Below are 14,874 nucleotides of genomic sequence, written 5' to 3' on the forward strand. Positions count from 1 at the left end.
CACGCCACCCCAACACCTAGTTGGTGGGGGCGCTTCGCGCCCCCCCCCCCCCAAGCCCCCCCGCGCGCGTAAGTCGTTACGCGCCATATTAGTTACGCGCCATTGTAGTTGTGTCCCTATGTCCCACCTGTGAATATAGATATATATATATATATATATATATATATATATATATATATATATATATATATATATATATATATATATATATATATATATATATATATATATATATATATATATATATATATATATATATATATATATATATATATATATATATATATATATATATATATATATATATATATATATATACATGTTTTTAACTACGTAAAACTTGCGAATATACAACATTCTTTGCTGTCCCATTGTCTGTGCATATAAATAGATTTTCAGGTTTACCGACTCTTGAACATGCAACATATAATGGTCCATGGGAAAACAATCCGTATTCAGATCTATACCTCATGATTCTAATGATTGCCCTTGAGCTTTGTTGATGGTGATTGCTAATCGACCATTCCCTGAGTCGCCATCGTCATTTATATATCCCCCTGTGCACCCCGGCGTCCCCTTTGTAGTTATGTCCCTGTGTCCCGGTCGTCATTTATATTCCCTGTGTCCCGGTCGTCATTTGTGTCCCGGTGTTCCAGTCTGTGATTTCTCTTTGAGTGTCCCGGGCGTCATTTATATTCCTTGTGTCCCGGTGTCCCGGTCGTCATTTATATCCCCCTTTGCCCCCCGGCGTCCCCATTGTAGTTGTGTCCCTGTGTCCCGGTCGTCATTTATATTCCCTGTGTCCCGGTCGTCATTTGTATCCCGGTGTCCCGGTCTGTATATACATTCGTTTTTTAGTTTTGTTTTTCTCCTTTATTTTTTTCCTTTTTTCTTTTTTTTCTTTTTTAGTTTATTTAGATTTTTAGATTTTTTAGTTTTTTTATTAGTTTTTAGTTTTTTTGTAGTTTTTATCATTTTTTTAGTTTTTTTAGTTTTTTTTTTTACTTATGTCCTGGTCGTCATTTATACTCCCTGTGTCCCGGTCGTCATTTGTGTCTCGGTGCTTTGTTGATTGCTAATTTATATTATATTTATATTTATATTTTTTATATTTATTAATATTTTTTTAGTTTTCTTTTTCTCTTATTTTTCAGTTTTTTCCTTTTTTTTAGTTTTTTCTTTTTTAGTTTTTAGTTTTTTTTGTTTTTTAGTTTTTTTAGTTTTTTAAGTTTTTTTAGTTTTTTAGCTTTTTTAGTTTTTTTATTAGTTTTTAGTTTTTTTTTTAGTTTTTGCCTTTTTTTAGTTTTTTCAGTTTTTTTTAGTTTTTAGTTTTTTACCTTTTTTAGTTTTTTTTTAGTTTTTTAGCTTTTTTAGTTTTTTTTTCTTTTTAGTTTTTTTTGTAGTTTTTACCTTTTTTAGTTTTTTTTCTTCTTTTGTATTAGTGTGAAATAATTCAGACGTCATATGCGGACAAACACGACGTCACTCGACAGACAGACAGACAGACATAACCCACAAACAACTTATTTTTATATATATTTATTCATGTTTTTTTAGTTTTCTTTTTCTCTTTTATTTTTCAGTTTTTTCCTTTTTTTTAGTTTTTTTCTTTTTTAGTTTTTAGTTTTTTTTAGTTTTTTACCTTTTTTTTTAGTTTTTTTTTAGTTTTTTTAGTGTTTTAGCTTTTTTAGTTTTTTTATTAGTTTTTATTTTTTTGTAGTTTTTGCCTTTTTTTATTTTTTTCAGTTTTTTTTTTAGTTATTAGATTTTTACCTTTTTTTTAGTTTTTTTTAGTTTTTTAGCTTTTTTAGTTTTTTTTTCTTTTTAGTTTTTTTTGTAGTTTTTACCTTTTTTAGTTTTTTTCTTCTTTTGTATTAGTGTGAAATAATTCAGACGTCATATGCGGACAAACACGACGTCACTCGACAGACAGACAGACAGACATAACCCACAAACAACTTATTTTTATATATATTTATTCATGTTTTTTTAGTTTTCTTTTTCTCTTTTATTTTTCAGTTTTTTCTTTTAGTTTTTTTCAGTTTTTTCCTTTTTTTTAGTTTTTTTCTTTTTTAGTTTTTAGTTTTTTTTAGTTTTTTACCTTTTTTTTAGTTTTTTTTTAGTTTTTTTAGTTTTTTAGCTTTTTTAGTTTTTTTATTAGTTTTTAGTTTTTTTTGTAGTTTTTACCTTTTTTAGTTTTTTTCTTCTTTTGTATTAGTGTGAAATAATTCAGACGTCATATGTGGACAAACATGACGTCACCTGATCCACAGATCCACACACAGACAACTTATTTTTATATATATAGAAGATATACATATATATATATATATATATATATATATATATATATATATATATATATATATATATATATATATATATATATATAGTATCTGAGGCCTCAACAATCTCCATCTCCACCTGGAATTTTGGACCTTACTAGTAGTATTTACCACCTCCACTCTTTGTGTTAATCGGTTAAATGTTCATTTCCAGGGATCCTGAAAATCCGAAGAGATGTTTATCGTCTCTGACTCATCGATCTACTATGTGCTACCCGACCACTTTCAAAACTCACTATTATATGGATAAACATGGTAACACTAAAAGCGTCCTTGCAATAAAGCACTGTAGTTGCAAGTGATTCCAACGGTGGTTGAAATTTAATTACAAAGTATTAATCGACTTTTTTTCTATTTTTGTGGAAAAGCCGCTGCTTCTTGAAGATTATTTGTTGAGCCGCATAAACAATAGTGTCAAACACTTCAGAAGCATCGTTTAAGGATGAGATCAACTAGAAAATCCGTCTAATTAACATAAGTGTTGATAAAATGTCACGGAAATTTTAAATGTGATTTTACGAAACTTTTTTGGATTATTTTCTTTATTTTGTTAATATACAACTTTTAGTATGAGACAGTTCTATGTCTATTTGAAACTGGGGCAAACTCTCGAAAATAATAACCCTTAGCCAGATTCAGCTTCGCAAGATTTCAAAATTAGAAGAGGAATATTAAAGTGTTTAAAAAAGGAGCCATGGGAAATTCTTCCAAAAAAAGGAGTCTAAAATGGCTTGAGACCTAGCTACACCCCCTTTCGATATGCTTCGAAAGTTTCAACTAAATACCCTTAGTCGTTCCTAAGATATTGCAGATACGCTCTTTTGATAGCCTGGCTGTTAACATTCTGAAATATTGCAAACACGTCCTTTTTAAAACCTAGATGCACATAGTATCTTTTGATATACCTATTTCTGCATCCACATGAACGTGCACCAAAGGTATCCACATAATAAAAAGCAAAGTTTTTGCTTTTACGGCACTACTATGACGGCACTAGACCCTTAGGTCCAAACCTGCGGTGCTGATGTCCGTCTCGTAGACCTTCAGCCAGGAATTACAATGGCGGGTTGCGGGCCAGCCATTCTGTGCTTTTACACACCCTTCCTGGTTACCTTCCCCAGATTTCTCCAGATACCCATTTAGAGCTGGGTCAACTCTGGCTGATCCTACAGAGTCATGCTGCTGACCCCCATCCCAAACCAAAAAACTGTCAACACCAGGGATCGAACCCGTGTTTCTTGGACAAAGAATTGTCAAAGCAGCGTATTACCCTTAATTTAAAACCTCTGGTAGTTTCAGTGATATTGTAGATTCAACTCAACCTTTAGCCGTTTGTGATATTTTGTATATAGGCTATTTTGATAGCCTTGCTGCTATTAGCCTCTTTAGGCTCAATTCATCATCCCTCTTGAGCTTAACCATAGCCGTTCCCAAGATATTACAGACATTCCCTTTTCACAACCTAGATGATTATAGTATCTCTCGATTTTGTCCAACGTTCCCCTGCAGTTTCCGCTTGATATCCTTAACCGCTTCTAGATACTGCAGGCTCACCCTTTTGACAACCTGGATGCACGCAGCATCGTTTAATTCAGATAATTTTCCTGTTCAATATTCCCTGAAAGTTTCAACTAAATACTGTTAGCTTAAGAAATCGCAAATGGATTCACAGGGTGTGAGGGATACGGTTAGCAGCAAACAGTCTGGAAGGGGGGTTTGTTACCCTCCAATCACATTCAGCTTATAAAACGACCACTATAACTTAAAACTTCAAGTCTAATGAGCCTTTTTTTATTAGTTTCTATAATCATTCTTTCCATACGAAGTGGCTTGGTAAAAAGAAATGACGCATTGAAGCCACACCGCTTTTTACTTAGACAGCACTTTTGTGCCACGTTGAAAAATGTAGGGTTGCGCATAACTCAGAAATGGGTAAGGGTATAAAGTTCAAATTTTTAGGAATTGTTGACGGGGATGTTGAACTAATTCGAAACACTATGTGAATCCAGGTAGTCAAAATGATGCATTTATAATGCATTAGGAACGATTAAAGTTATTTTATGGAAACTTCTGTTGAGCTAATTCAAGAAATACTCCTGGTTGTCGTGCAACCCGATTTTGACCTAGTGGAGGGCGCAGAGGTATATGAAAATACACTGTGTTTTTCCAGGTTATAAAAATTGCAAATCTTTTATATCTTGTTGAGAGCTTGGGGTTTGAAGTTGGAACTTACAAACACTTTTGGGGAAAGAAGGGAGAGAGGGTTGGAACTAGAGGATCTACAATTTTGCATTGGAGGGAAGGGATGGGGCTAGACCCCTTATGTCTTTGATAAACAAAAACTATCCTTCAACTTTAACCTCCTATAGTTGATGGAGGTGTATATTTAAGTCAGAAAATGCTATGTGCTTCCGGGGTTTCATAACTCATTACGTGTAAAATATCGGGAACAGCTCGGGGAGTGAAGTTAAACCTTTCAGGTCATCAAAACAGCATTTCTAAAATATATTATGAAAGGTCTAGGGAATACGGTTTAAATTTTCAAACCCTGTTCGAAAACAGGAAGACAATGGCACAGAGGACATCCAAATTTTGAGTTGGAGGGAGGAGAAGAGGCTAAGCAATTTTATCGCTGATCAACCGAAAGCTTTTGAACTAGAAGCCCCCTTTGGACTTTTATTCCGTGCACAGTTTATGTCGAGGCCAATCAAGAGACACTATGCATTGTTAAGTTATCAAAATAATGTATCTACTACATCTTGGGAACGGCTTAGGGTATCAAATTGAATCTTTCACGGAGCGTTGACGGGGAGAGGGAAGGGCTGCAAGGCGTTAAACTATGACTTAGGAAAAGACCGTGAAATTAAATCCGATGAAATACGTACATTCAGCTTATTAAAATCCCGTATCTGCATTATTTTTGGGTCGAAGTTACGTTGGATTTGAAATTTTTAGATTCCACTTAACACAGATGGGAGAAGGGGAATGAGGATTTCCAATTTTATGATGGATATATCTGATCCATTGAAAATTTACTCCGTTCCACTTTACAGATATTTATACCATTAAGTAAAAACGAAAGATTCTCAATTGAAAGTAAAGAGCAATGTTAACATTCAAAACGAACCTATATTCCTTATATGAAGGATATACCCCCTTCTCAATACTTTGCTCTTCACGCTAACGTTCTTAGCACTTTTAAAAAACTTCCTGTTCTTGTTTAACGGTCCTTGTGTTTCAGGAGTCGTTCCTACAATACTAGGACAGACAATCAAACTTTAGCGTAAAGAGCAAGGTATTGAGGAGGGGCAGCTCCTTCATGTACGGAATCATTTTTGTTCGGCATGAGTTTTTATCCTGCTCTTCACTTCCAATTGAAAAAAAGTTTTTTCTGTTTGATTTTTAATCATTTTTGAAAGAATGCCGGTAAATCTGGCTCATCCTCCATGAAAAGTCCTCTTATTACAAGGGAAACTCCTCCGTGGAAAATTCCTCCCATAAGACTGATCACCCGTAAAATTCTCCCTGGACCATTCCATCTTCACTAAAGCCCCCTCCCCGTAAAATTTGCTGCAAAAGATTTAGCCTGAAAATTTTTTACCTAGCATACTTTCATTTGAAAAATACTTTGATTTTTTTTCCGATCACTTTTTTTTTGTTTTTCCGTCTAATTGGTTTTCCGGTCACTCCGGAAATGCCCCCTTATATGGAAATTATTTCCTGGGAAACCAAACACGCTAAAAATTTTCCCCTAACAATTGCCCCAGAATATCTCCACTTGCGAAATTGAGTAAAAAAAGTAGCTTGGTGAAAAAAATACATTATGCTAACTTCGCGCTTTACTTAGGCAGCGCTATTGCGCTACCTATGATATATATATTTTGATCGGGGGTGTTAGTGAGATTAATTGAAAAACTCTTACGATTTGTTTTTAAAGAAATATGAAGGGCCATGTTAAAACGTGTGTATTTTTATGGGCCAGGCTCTTTGGGTTTTGTATGTGTTTTGTCTCTTTCTCTCCCTGTGTCTTTGTGTCTGAGCGGGAGTTTGCTTGTCCCCGTGTCTGTCTTTGTGCGTTTAAATCTCTGTGCTTCCACATGGTTTTGTCTCTCTCTCTCTCTCTCTCTCTCTCTCTCTCTCTCTCTCTCTCTCTCTCTCTCTCTCTCTCTCTCTCTTTGCCTATGTGTCTAAGCGGCAAAGCTTGGCTTAAGAGCCATGGAAATAAAGTCCTATAAACTCAAGCTTAATCGAGCCGACATTACTGTCAATACATGAATTAAATCAAAAAGAAACTTAAGTGCTACTCCTGGTTGTGCAACTCTCTCTTCGTTTGACTGGATTACCCATGTTAATTTATGTTGGCTTTAGGATTATTTTGTTCATATACCGTAGAAATGTTATCTTCAGATTTTATGTTATTGTATATTTAAATTTCTGTTAGTTTTAGATTTAATCTATTTATCAATAGTATATTTCTTCTTGCTTTAAGCAAGAAACAAAATAGAAAAAAGTGTTTTCAACTGAAAGCGATGAACAAAATTGAAATTAAAAACGAACAGAAATTATTGCGTATATGAGGGGGAAGGGAGTCCACTCCTCAGCCCCTCGCTCTTCACGCTAAAGTTTTGTAGTACTTTAAAAAAGCTTCTTATTTTAATAGAACGGCCATTGTGCTTCAACAATCGTTTTTCAATGGAGAACAATCATCCATAGAGAATTTTTCCTATAGAAGACCACCTTGGAAAATGCCCCAAACAATTCGAGCCTCACTTAAAATATACCCGGGACAATTCCCCTGGTATAGCAGTAGTATGGCCATAGGCACTCTCAGACGTACATCATTAGCATAACCGGTTACTATCCGAAACAAGAGCATTGACCTACTTACATGAGCATACTAAAAGAGATACATCATTAGCATAACACAGCCTAAAGTTTCATCAATTGTTGTGGATCTAATGCCTCATTTATATGGTGAGCAAAGTAAAAGACTCTTAGTACTATAGTAAATAGGGTATTTGTCCCGCGTAACTCATCCATTTAATTTACATCATTTTTAGTCCATTTTACATCATTCTAACATCAAATATTGTGCATTTTGTACATTTTCTGTCTCTACATTCAACATGAAAACAGGTCATTGCAAACCAAATTTGGTCTCATTAATATACAATTCCACAATATAAACATGGGTTCTAGACCCTACCCAGATCATCCAATCAATGTACCCCCTTTTCAATTGAATTCAAACCATTTTAAATTAAAATTCCGACATTCTTACAATTTCACATCCTAACCTTTAAGATTAAAACAGGTGTTATGAACTAAGGACTTTAGATATAATTTCAAAAATAGTTTAATTATATTCTATTCTTTCTATACTACTGATAAAATGTAATAATTTATTAGGATTCAATATTTAGTGGACAGTTCAACATTAATACCTAAATAAATTATACTATCTTTTTTTTTCTTTCAATAACCTCTATAACCATACTTTTATCTAATTTTTTTAAATTTCTTTTCAAGATCATCTGCTTTAGAATCAACACGCTTAGGTGCAAATAGATCAACCATTTTTCCTTTAAAATCAATAATGTTAGTTATTGCCTTTCCATGTTTAGCCGCAACCCATTTGATTCCTGTAATCATGTATTCCATCCCAACATCTAAGTCTTCTTTCCTAATAATTATACTATATTTATTTTCTATTGTCGTCTCGTTATAAAGCTTCTCCATTTATTAGTTTCTAGTTCAATTAAACAGTTTTCCAAATCGAAAACAGTTTATACATTAACATATAATTTACCATTTAATAACCTCCATGATCGCTTTTCTTTCTGAAAATACAACACAGTATATATTATATGGATTAGCAGGTACTTGATCTAATAAAAATTTAGTTTTTATATTAGCAGTTGATCCACCTCGAAAAATATTCGATATATGCTTTGAAACATCAAAACAAAATAAAGGATATACTGTTTTAAACTCATTTTAAATTACAATTGTTCCACTATCAATATTTTCATGGTTATATCCTAACAGTAAAAATCGTTGATAAGCGTTGGAATAATCTTCGCTAGCGTTACTCAAATCACATTTCAAATCTTTTTGTGGATATTTATTTCCATTTACTCTCACTTCAATTCTATCAGTGTTCATATGGTCAAATACCGTATCGTTTTGCGTATAACTGTTATCTTTTCCAGATTTCTGTCACACAACAGCCATTTTTTGTTGTATTATAGTGCTCACTGACTACTTTCCATGTTAATTCTTTATCATTTTTATTATCACTTTTATAGATATTAAACGCTTCTCATCTAAATTCAAATGAGATGCCCTTTCCTAATCCAGTTTTTAATTGTTCCGCCTTATTTCGTAGTCCTGCTTCTAATCGAGTCACTGTGGGTAAACTGGGATGTAATACTGGTAAAATCCATGATAAATGCATTACATCTTTAGTCTTCATCTAGCATCCAGCGTGTGAGGATCTAGTGTTGTCAACTGTTGGGCCAAGCTTTTCAGCTGGACCATTAACCTCTTAAAAAACAATGGTAAGACAAATACTAGTTTGTCCCGAATGTAGGCTTAGAGTATTTTCAAACTCTCTGAAATGTGGAGGGTGCAATTGCTCGTTTCATGCAGAAGCGGAAAAATATGCCAGAAATGATACAGCTAATTTGAGTGAGAGCCGGTGTTGTCCTGACTGCTCCTCTAAGAAAATGCCAATTAATCAGGTAAATTCTTTAAATTCACCTGTTGTATCTTCTCCTCGCACCCCTCGTTCTCCAAATTCAAGAGCTAGGATGCTTAATAGCTTAAAGAGCTTAAATCACCGGTGTTCCCCTCTTCGCAGAAGTGGACTCCAGCCTCTCCCTGTTTACAACATGAAGTGACGTCCCCTCCTCATGATGTTCTAGGTCAGACTGAGGGCCAGGCCTTTTATTCCTTCGACCCACCCTATATTCTGAACACCACCATTGGAAAATTACGCACCTGCTCACGTGAGGTATCAGTTCAGACCAAACCTTACTCATATGTTACCAGAGAAAATTTAACGCATCCAAATCCCTGTGTTAAAGATTTGCTTGCTTGACAAATCTTGATATTCTTAAACCATTAAAAAACAGACTAGAAGAGTCATTAAGCTACATTTCGAGCGTTATTAATGAAGCCCTATCTGCAACTCAAAACATTGATATAACAAAGAACAATGAAGTCAATCAAGTGAAAATAAAAATTCAGAAAATGCTATATTACCCTTTGTAAATTCATTTGACAGGTCAAGGACGTTTGAACCAGGGACAAATCAGGTGAATAGCAATGATATTGACCGGAACGGTCAAGTTAATAATGTTTGAAAAGAAATCAATTATTCATGAACGTATAAATCCTCCCGAATACAGAAATAATTTATCGGCTTCAGGTTGTATGCTGAATTTGAAAGAGGATAATAACACTTTTGTTTAAAGACTAATAAGGTTACTACTAAATCCTATTCATATATAGAAATTGCTTATGAGAAACTTGTGGCATATGAAAGTGAAGGAAACGAAAGAATTAGCTGAAAAAAATGGTGATCAGCGTGTAATAAAAAAAAAAACAGTTTGCAAAGATTTTTTACGCACAAAATGTAACCACGGAAGAAGATGTAATCGGCTCCATATTTGTAAATATTTTCTAACGGGTTCTTGCAGTTCGTGCTCGATTGACCATGTTTCTATTTGTTCTATTTTTATGTCTGGTCGCTGTTTCAATTGTGACAAGTATCATGTTTTTATCCCAAAGTCTTTTAGTAGGTTATTCTCTAAGCCACAAGCTATACCTTCGCATGAGTACGATGGTAGTTCTAAGAATTTGACGAAACGGGGATGGATTTTGGAGGGAGGCCCCACTCTTTCCGACTATGATTTCAGATCACAGCCCACTGTACCAAGATTATTACAACTCCGTTCCTCTGGAGCTCCCCCGGACGTGTCCGACATCTCCCTCGTACCAAAGGCCGGAGTTTTACATACCCACCCAAATTCACTCGCACGCATTTTCGTTCCCCCTTCCGTGCCTACCCAACCCACTTCCCCTGCCTCAGTCTCGTTTACAGCACCAGACAGCACTCCTACTGATCAACACCGACTCACAGCAGCCATCCCACTTAGTAAGAGGTTTTTTCTATTAGTAGAAATTGATCTTGCAGAATCGTTTGAACGCCAGGAAAGTTTTACCCTAGGGCTCTCTCAATTCACCCCCAACTATTAAAACTGAAACTTCTCTCCTCCCACTTAAAAACCAGTTTAATAGTCACCCCACTACTAGGCAAGCCTACCCATAACACCTCCATCCCTGCAAAATGTGATAAAACCCAGCCACCCCCAGAAAGTGTTTATAGACCTCCTCACCCTCATACTTCTTTTTGAAATCGTTTGCCAGATAAAAAGGGTGTTTCTAGCACTCATTATAGTAAACATAAGAATAATAAACTACGTTACCATTTCTCTAGGTTGTTACTAAGTAATGCAGAAAGCCTTAATTTTGAAAAACATTGAACTTGAAATTATGGCGAATAAGCTACCATCAGATTTAATTTGTATAACCGAGGTTCAGTCCCAAAACCAGGATACTCTGAAGATGGCTCATTTTAACGAGTTTATTATACTCCGCCCACATGATCATTGCATTGGTTAAAAATGGTGGAGGGGTAATGATTTTTTGTCGTGATAATTAGTCGCCAAAGGAAGTCTATGTTCAAGGAATAAATAAGTATGATGAAATAATCTGGATTAAAGTTAAACCGAAAGTTCTCCAACGCCCATTAATCAATATTATTGTTGGTTGTTTTTATTATTCATCCGGCCAAAAATCGGAGCAGTGTAGAAATTTCTTGGAAAAACTCCATGCATCACTTGATTACCTCCTGTCTAAGCATCCAAACGCTGGGATCCTACTTACTGGTGATGGAAATGAACTAACTACAATTCAGCTTTGTCGAGAAGCTAATTTAAAACAAATTGTTAATATGCCAACCACAAAAGGTGGTACTTCCCTTGACATTATTTGTACAAACTTGTATGAATTCTATCAAAGACCCAATTTTCTCCCCCCCACTTGGTGGCAGTTTACCATCTTACGCTTTTGCTAAATCCGATTCAAAATCATATCCGCAAGCATAAATTCGATGTTTTTAAGTATCAATCAATTACTGATAGTGGTCTACTCAGTTTTGGTACATGGCTTTCAGAATAGCAATAGGAATATGTATATGCCGCCAACGATTCGAATAAGAAAGCCGAACTTTTTCAAGAAAATCTTATCAATAATTATTGAATTCATTTTCCAGAGGTCAAAAACAAAAAATGTTTTAATGATAAGCCGTATATAAATGATGCAATAAAAAGTTTAATCCGTCAAAAATTAAGACTGTTCCGCCAAAGAAAAACTGAAGAAGCTAACCTACTAAGAAAATTTATAAAGAAGCAGATTCGGAAAGCTTCGCCCCAGTATTAAAGTAATAAAGTGAGTGAATTCTTTAAAGCACGGCCGAAGCAGTGGTATAATACAGTCAATAAAATTAGTGGTAAAACAGTCAAAAATGTTGACTTTAATCTTGATGTACCCCCTGAAACTACAGCTAAATCATTAAATAAATACCTTCTGCTATTGTGCAAACCCTTCCAGCTCTCTCACGTCATATTCCACCACCCCCCAGCACCAGACCAGGATCTCCCTGTAGTACAACCTGTTGATGTTAAGGCGAAAATACGCAAAATAAAGAGAACTTCAAAATGCCCCCTTGACATTCCAATTGATTTAATATACGCATTTCCTGATAAGTTATTAAAACCTTTATCAAATATTTTTAATACAATAACTGGAAGTGGTTCATTCCCTAAGTGCTGGAAAAAGGATACATTAAACCCATACAGAAGAAAGGTGTTAAATTAGATTTTAATGGAGTTCGACCAATTACCTTAACACCAGTATTCTCTAAACTGTATGAGAATTTTACAGCAGGTTGGCTTAAAAACACATTCCTTGTGCTTATTGATGGACACCAATTCGGAAACATGAAAGGTTTATCAACAAAACATTACGAGGTCTGTCTCCTCAATACTATATCTAAATTACTTGACGAGCCAGATACCTGGCTCAACCTCATTTTAATTGACCTCCAAAAGGCTTTTGATCTAGTTAGTCATAATGTGTTAGTTGAAAAACTGCTCAATGAATTTAATGTCCTCCATTTTCTAGTCAATATTATTGCATCTTTTCTGTCAAGTAGGGGTCAAGTTGTTAAGTATAAAAATGTTTCTTCTGATTCACTCCCTATTTCTTGCGGAGTTCCGCAGGGTACGCTTTTAGGTCCTTTAATTTTTTTGGTAATAATTAACAACCTTGCTAATGAATCAGCCAATCGATGAAAGTTTGTGGATGACATGTCATTGCTCAAAAAGTGCAGAATAAATCTTAAGAGCAGTGCAATGGAAATTCTCGAAGACGTTGTAAGTAAAGCAGCCCAGTCAAAAATGAAAGCGAAATCCCATAAATCTCATATTATGACACTTAGTTTTGTAAATCAAAGCTATCATCTGTAACCCCGATGCCTAATAACGTAATTGTAACAAAAACTAAACTCTTAGGGGTCACACTGACTAGCGATTTGAAATGGGATACCCACATTTGCTCTATTGTTAGACAGGCTAGTACATCTCTGTCTCTCCTTAAGCTATTTTCTAGATTTTCTTGTCCAGAAGCACACATCCTTCGCCTTTCATCTTTTATCAGTTCACAGCTTGAGTATGCTTGACCGGTGTGGTATTTCGGGCTTACCTTGGATCAGTCCGATAGACTATAAATTATCCAGAAGAGAGCCCTGAGACTTATTTATGGTCAGGGCAAAGTGCCTTACATTTTCCTTCTCGAGGAATTCCACCTCCCTACCTTGGCAAGAGGTTACTCTTTGTACCAATTTCGGAAATAATCTGCGTTGTAACCCACGCTTTCAAAGTATACTCCCAGCCCGTTATTGCCTTCCAAAGCCCCGTTTACCTCGACCAAAAGCACAAAAAATCCCAGTTTTAAATCATATTAACACAAGAGCTGAGCGCTACAGAAATAGCTTTGTACCAGCGTTTGTTGAAATAATAAATAAATAAAATTTGTAATGCATCATGTCAATGTGTCATTTACATTGTTAATGTATTAGTTTTGATGTTTCATTTTTATCTGACATTCTATTGACATTATTCTATTCCTATATCCATTTTTATTCATTTTACTTATGTTACTTACTTTTTACTTATGTACTTATGTTTGTGTACTTATGTACTTTTTTATTCATTGTACTCATTGTGTTGCGAGAGCAACAGTTTGGTTTCGTCCCGTTTTTTTTTGTTTTTTTTTTCTATGCCGCCGATCTCAGCCTATTCCCGGAAACTGGTAAGGGTCTAACCTGTGCAGATTTTACGGAAAGTGTGGACCTCAGGCCGGATTGATGAATATGACATTACATTTTGGAAAGCTCCACAGAACTTTTGCCTGGGGCCAAAAAGGATGGTTTTTGCTTGTCCACGACCCAGAGCCTATGGTGTGCGAAGTGAAGTGGAGTTATATAGCCTATGTCAAAGAGGAATATCTGAAGTTGTGCAGCCAAGCTTTTGTTTCATCAAACCATGTTTCTGCTTTCGAGTGGCAAGTTGCTTTCGAGTGGATCTTCTTTGAGTGATAAATAGAAAAACCTACAGAAGCAAAAATGTGGCATTTTCCCACGGGTCCGAAAGTGCTGCCATCTATTATTTCTACCCATTTCTGTTTGTGATTTCAGCTGCGTTTATCTTTCAGTTTTTCGGACTTGGGATTGTGGTAGAGAAATGGTATCAGATGTGAGTAATAAACTTTGAAAGTTCTCTTATTGCTAAAGAAATTGGAGCTTATCCTTTGCTCCTTTAAGTGGTGACGTTAGAAAGTTGGCCTACGGCAAAAAATCAACTTTTAAACTAAGACAGATAGAATTTTTTCGATGGGAATTGATAGTTCTTGATGAGCTGATTTAAGGTATATGACATCCATTTTTTGGTACAAAAATTCCTTCATAAGGTATACCCGTTTGAAAATTTCAAGGGGTTGACAACTTCAGTGGTAAGGTACACACTGAAACGAAATCTAGGTGGATACAAATTGTGAGACATATAGAGGCCTTGTAAGCAACAGTCGCCTGTTAGGTAGTAATCACCTTCGGCAATGAGGGGTTAGCAACTTTTGCTAGTTGGTGTATCTATTATTTGTTTCAAGTGTAGTTGATGGTAAAACCGATTTGGTTCCAGTGGTAAGGCATATAGGGCACTTATAAGTAATAACCTGCTGTTAGGCTACAGTCAACTTCAGCGATTAGGGGTTTGCAACTATTGTAGTTGGTGTACCCATTTATTTGTTTCCGGCGGACGTGATGCCTATCACGGGAGAGGGACTTATAAGTAAGAATCGGTTCACTTTGGGCGAGAAACGGCAATTATGCTCATAATCATCTTCG

At 35.3% G+C, this 14,874-nt stretch overlaps 2 protein-coding genes across 4 annotated transcripts in view; one reads left to right on the forward strand and one right to left on the reverse strand.

The window, feature by feature from the left end:
* Positions 1 to 8,665, forward strand: part of LOC136026883 (uncharacterized) — a 46,300-nt gene extending 37,635 nt beyond the window's left edge. For 2 of the 3 annotated variants that reach the window (XM_065703686.1, XM_065703685.1), the window contains exon 7: positions 2,500 to 8,665. In XM_065703686.1, coding sequence (XP_065559758.1) covers positions 2,500 to 2,647 — 148 coding nt within the window. In that variant the 3' untranslated portion in view covers positions 2,648 to 8,665. The remainder of the gene's footprint in view (positions 1 to 2,499) is intronic. The other variant, XM_065703688.1, reaches the window with a different exon arrangement.
* The window catches only part of LOC136026884 (BOS complex subunit TMEM147-like), a 344,819-nt gene that overhangs the window by 216,890 nt on the left and 113,055 nt on the right, over positions 1 to 14,874 (reverse strand). The gene's annotated exons all lie outside the window — the stretch shown is intronic.

Source organism: Artemia franciscana, chromosome 5 (genome assembly GCF_032884065.1).
Source record: "Artemia franciscana chromosome 5, ASM3288406v1, whole genome shotgun sequence".
Classification (NCBI taxonomy): domain Eukaryota; kingdom Metazoa; phylum Arthropoda; class Branchiopoda; order Anostraca; family Artemiidae; genus Artemia; species Artemia franciscana.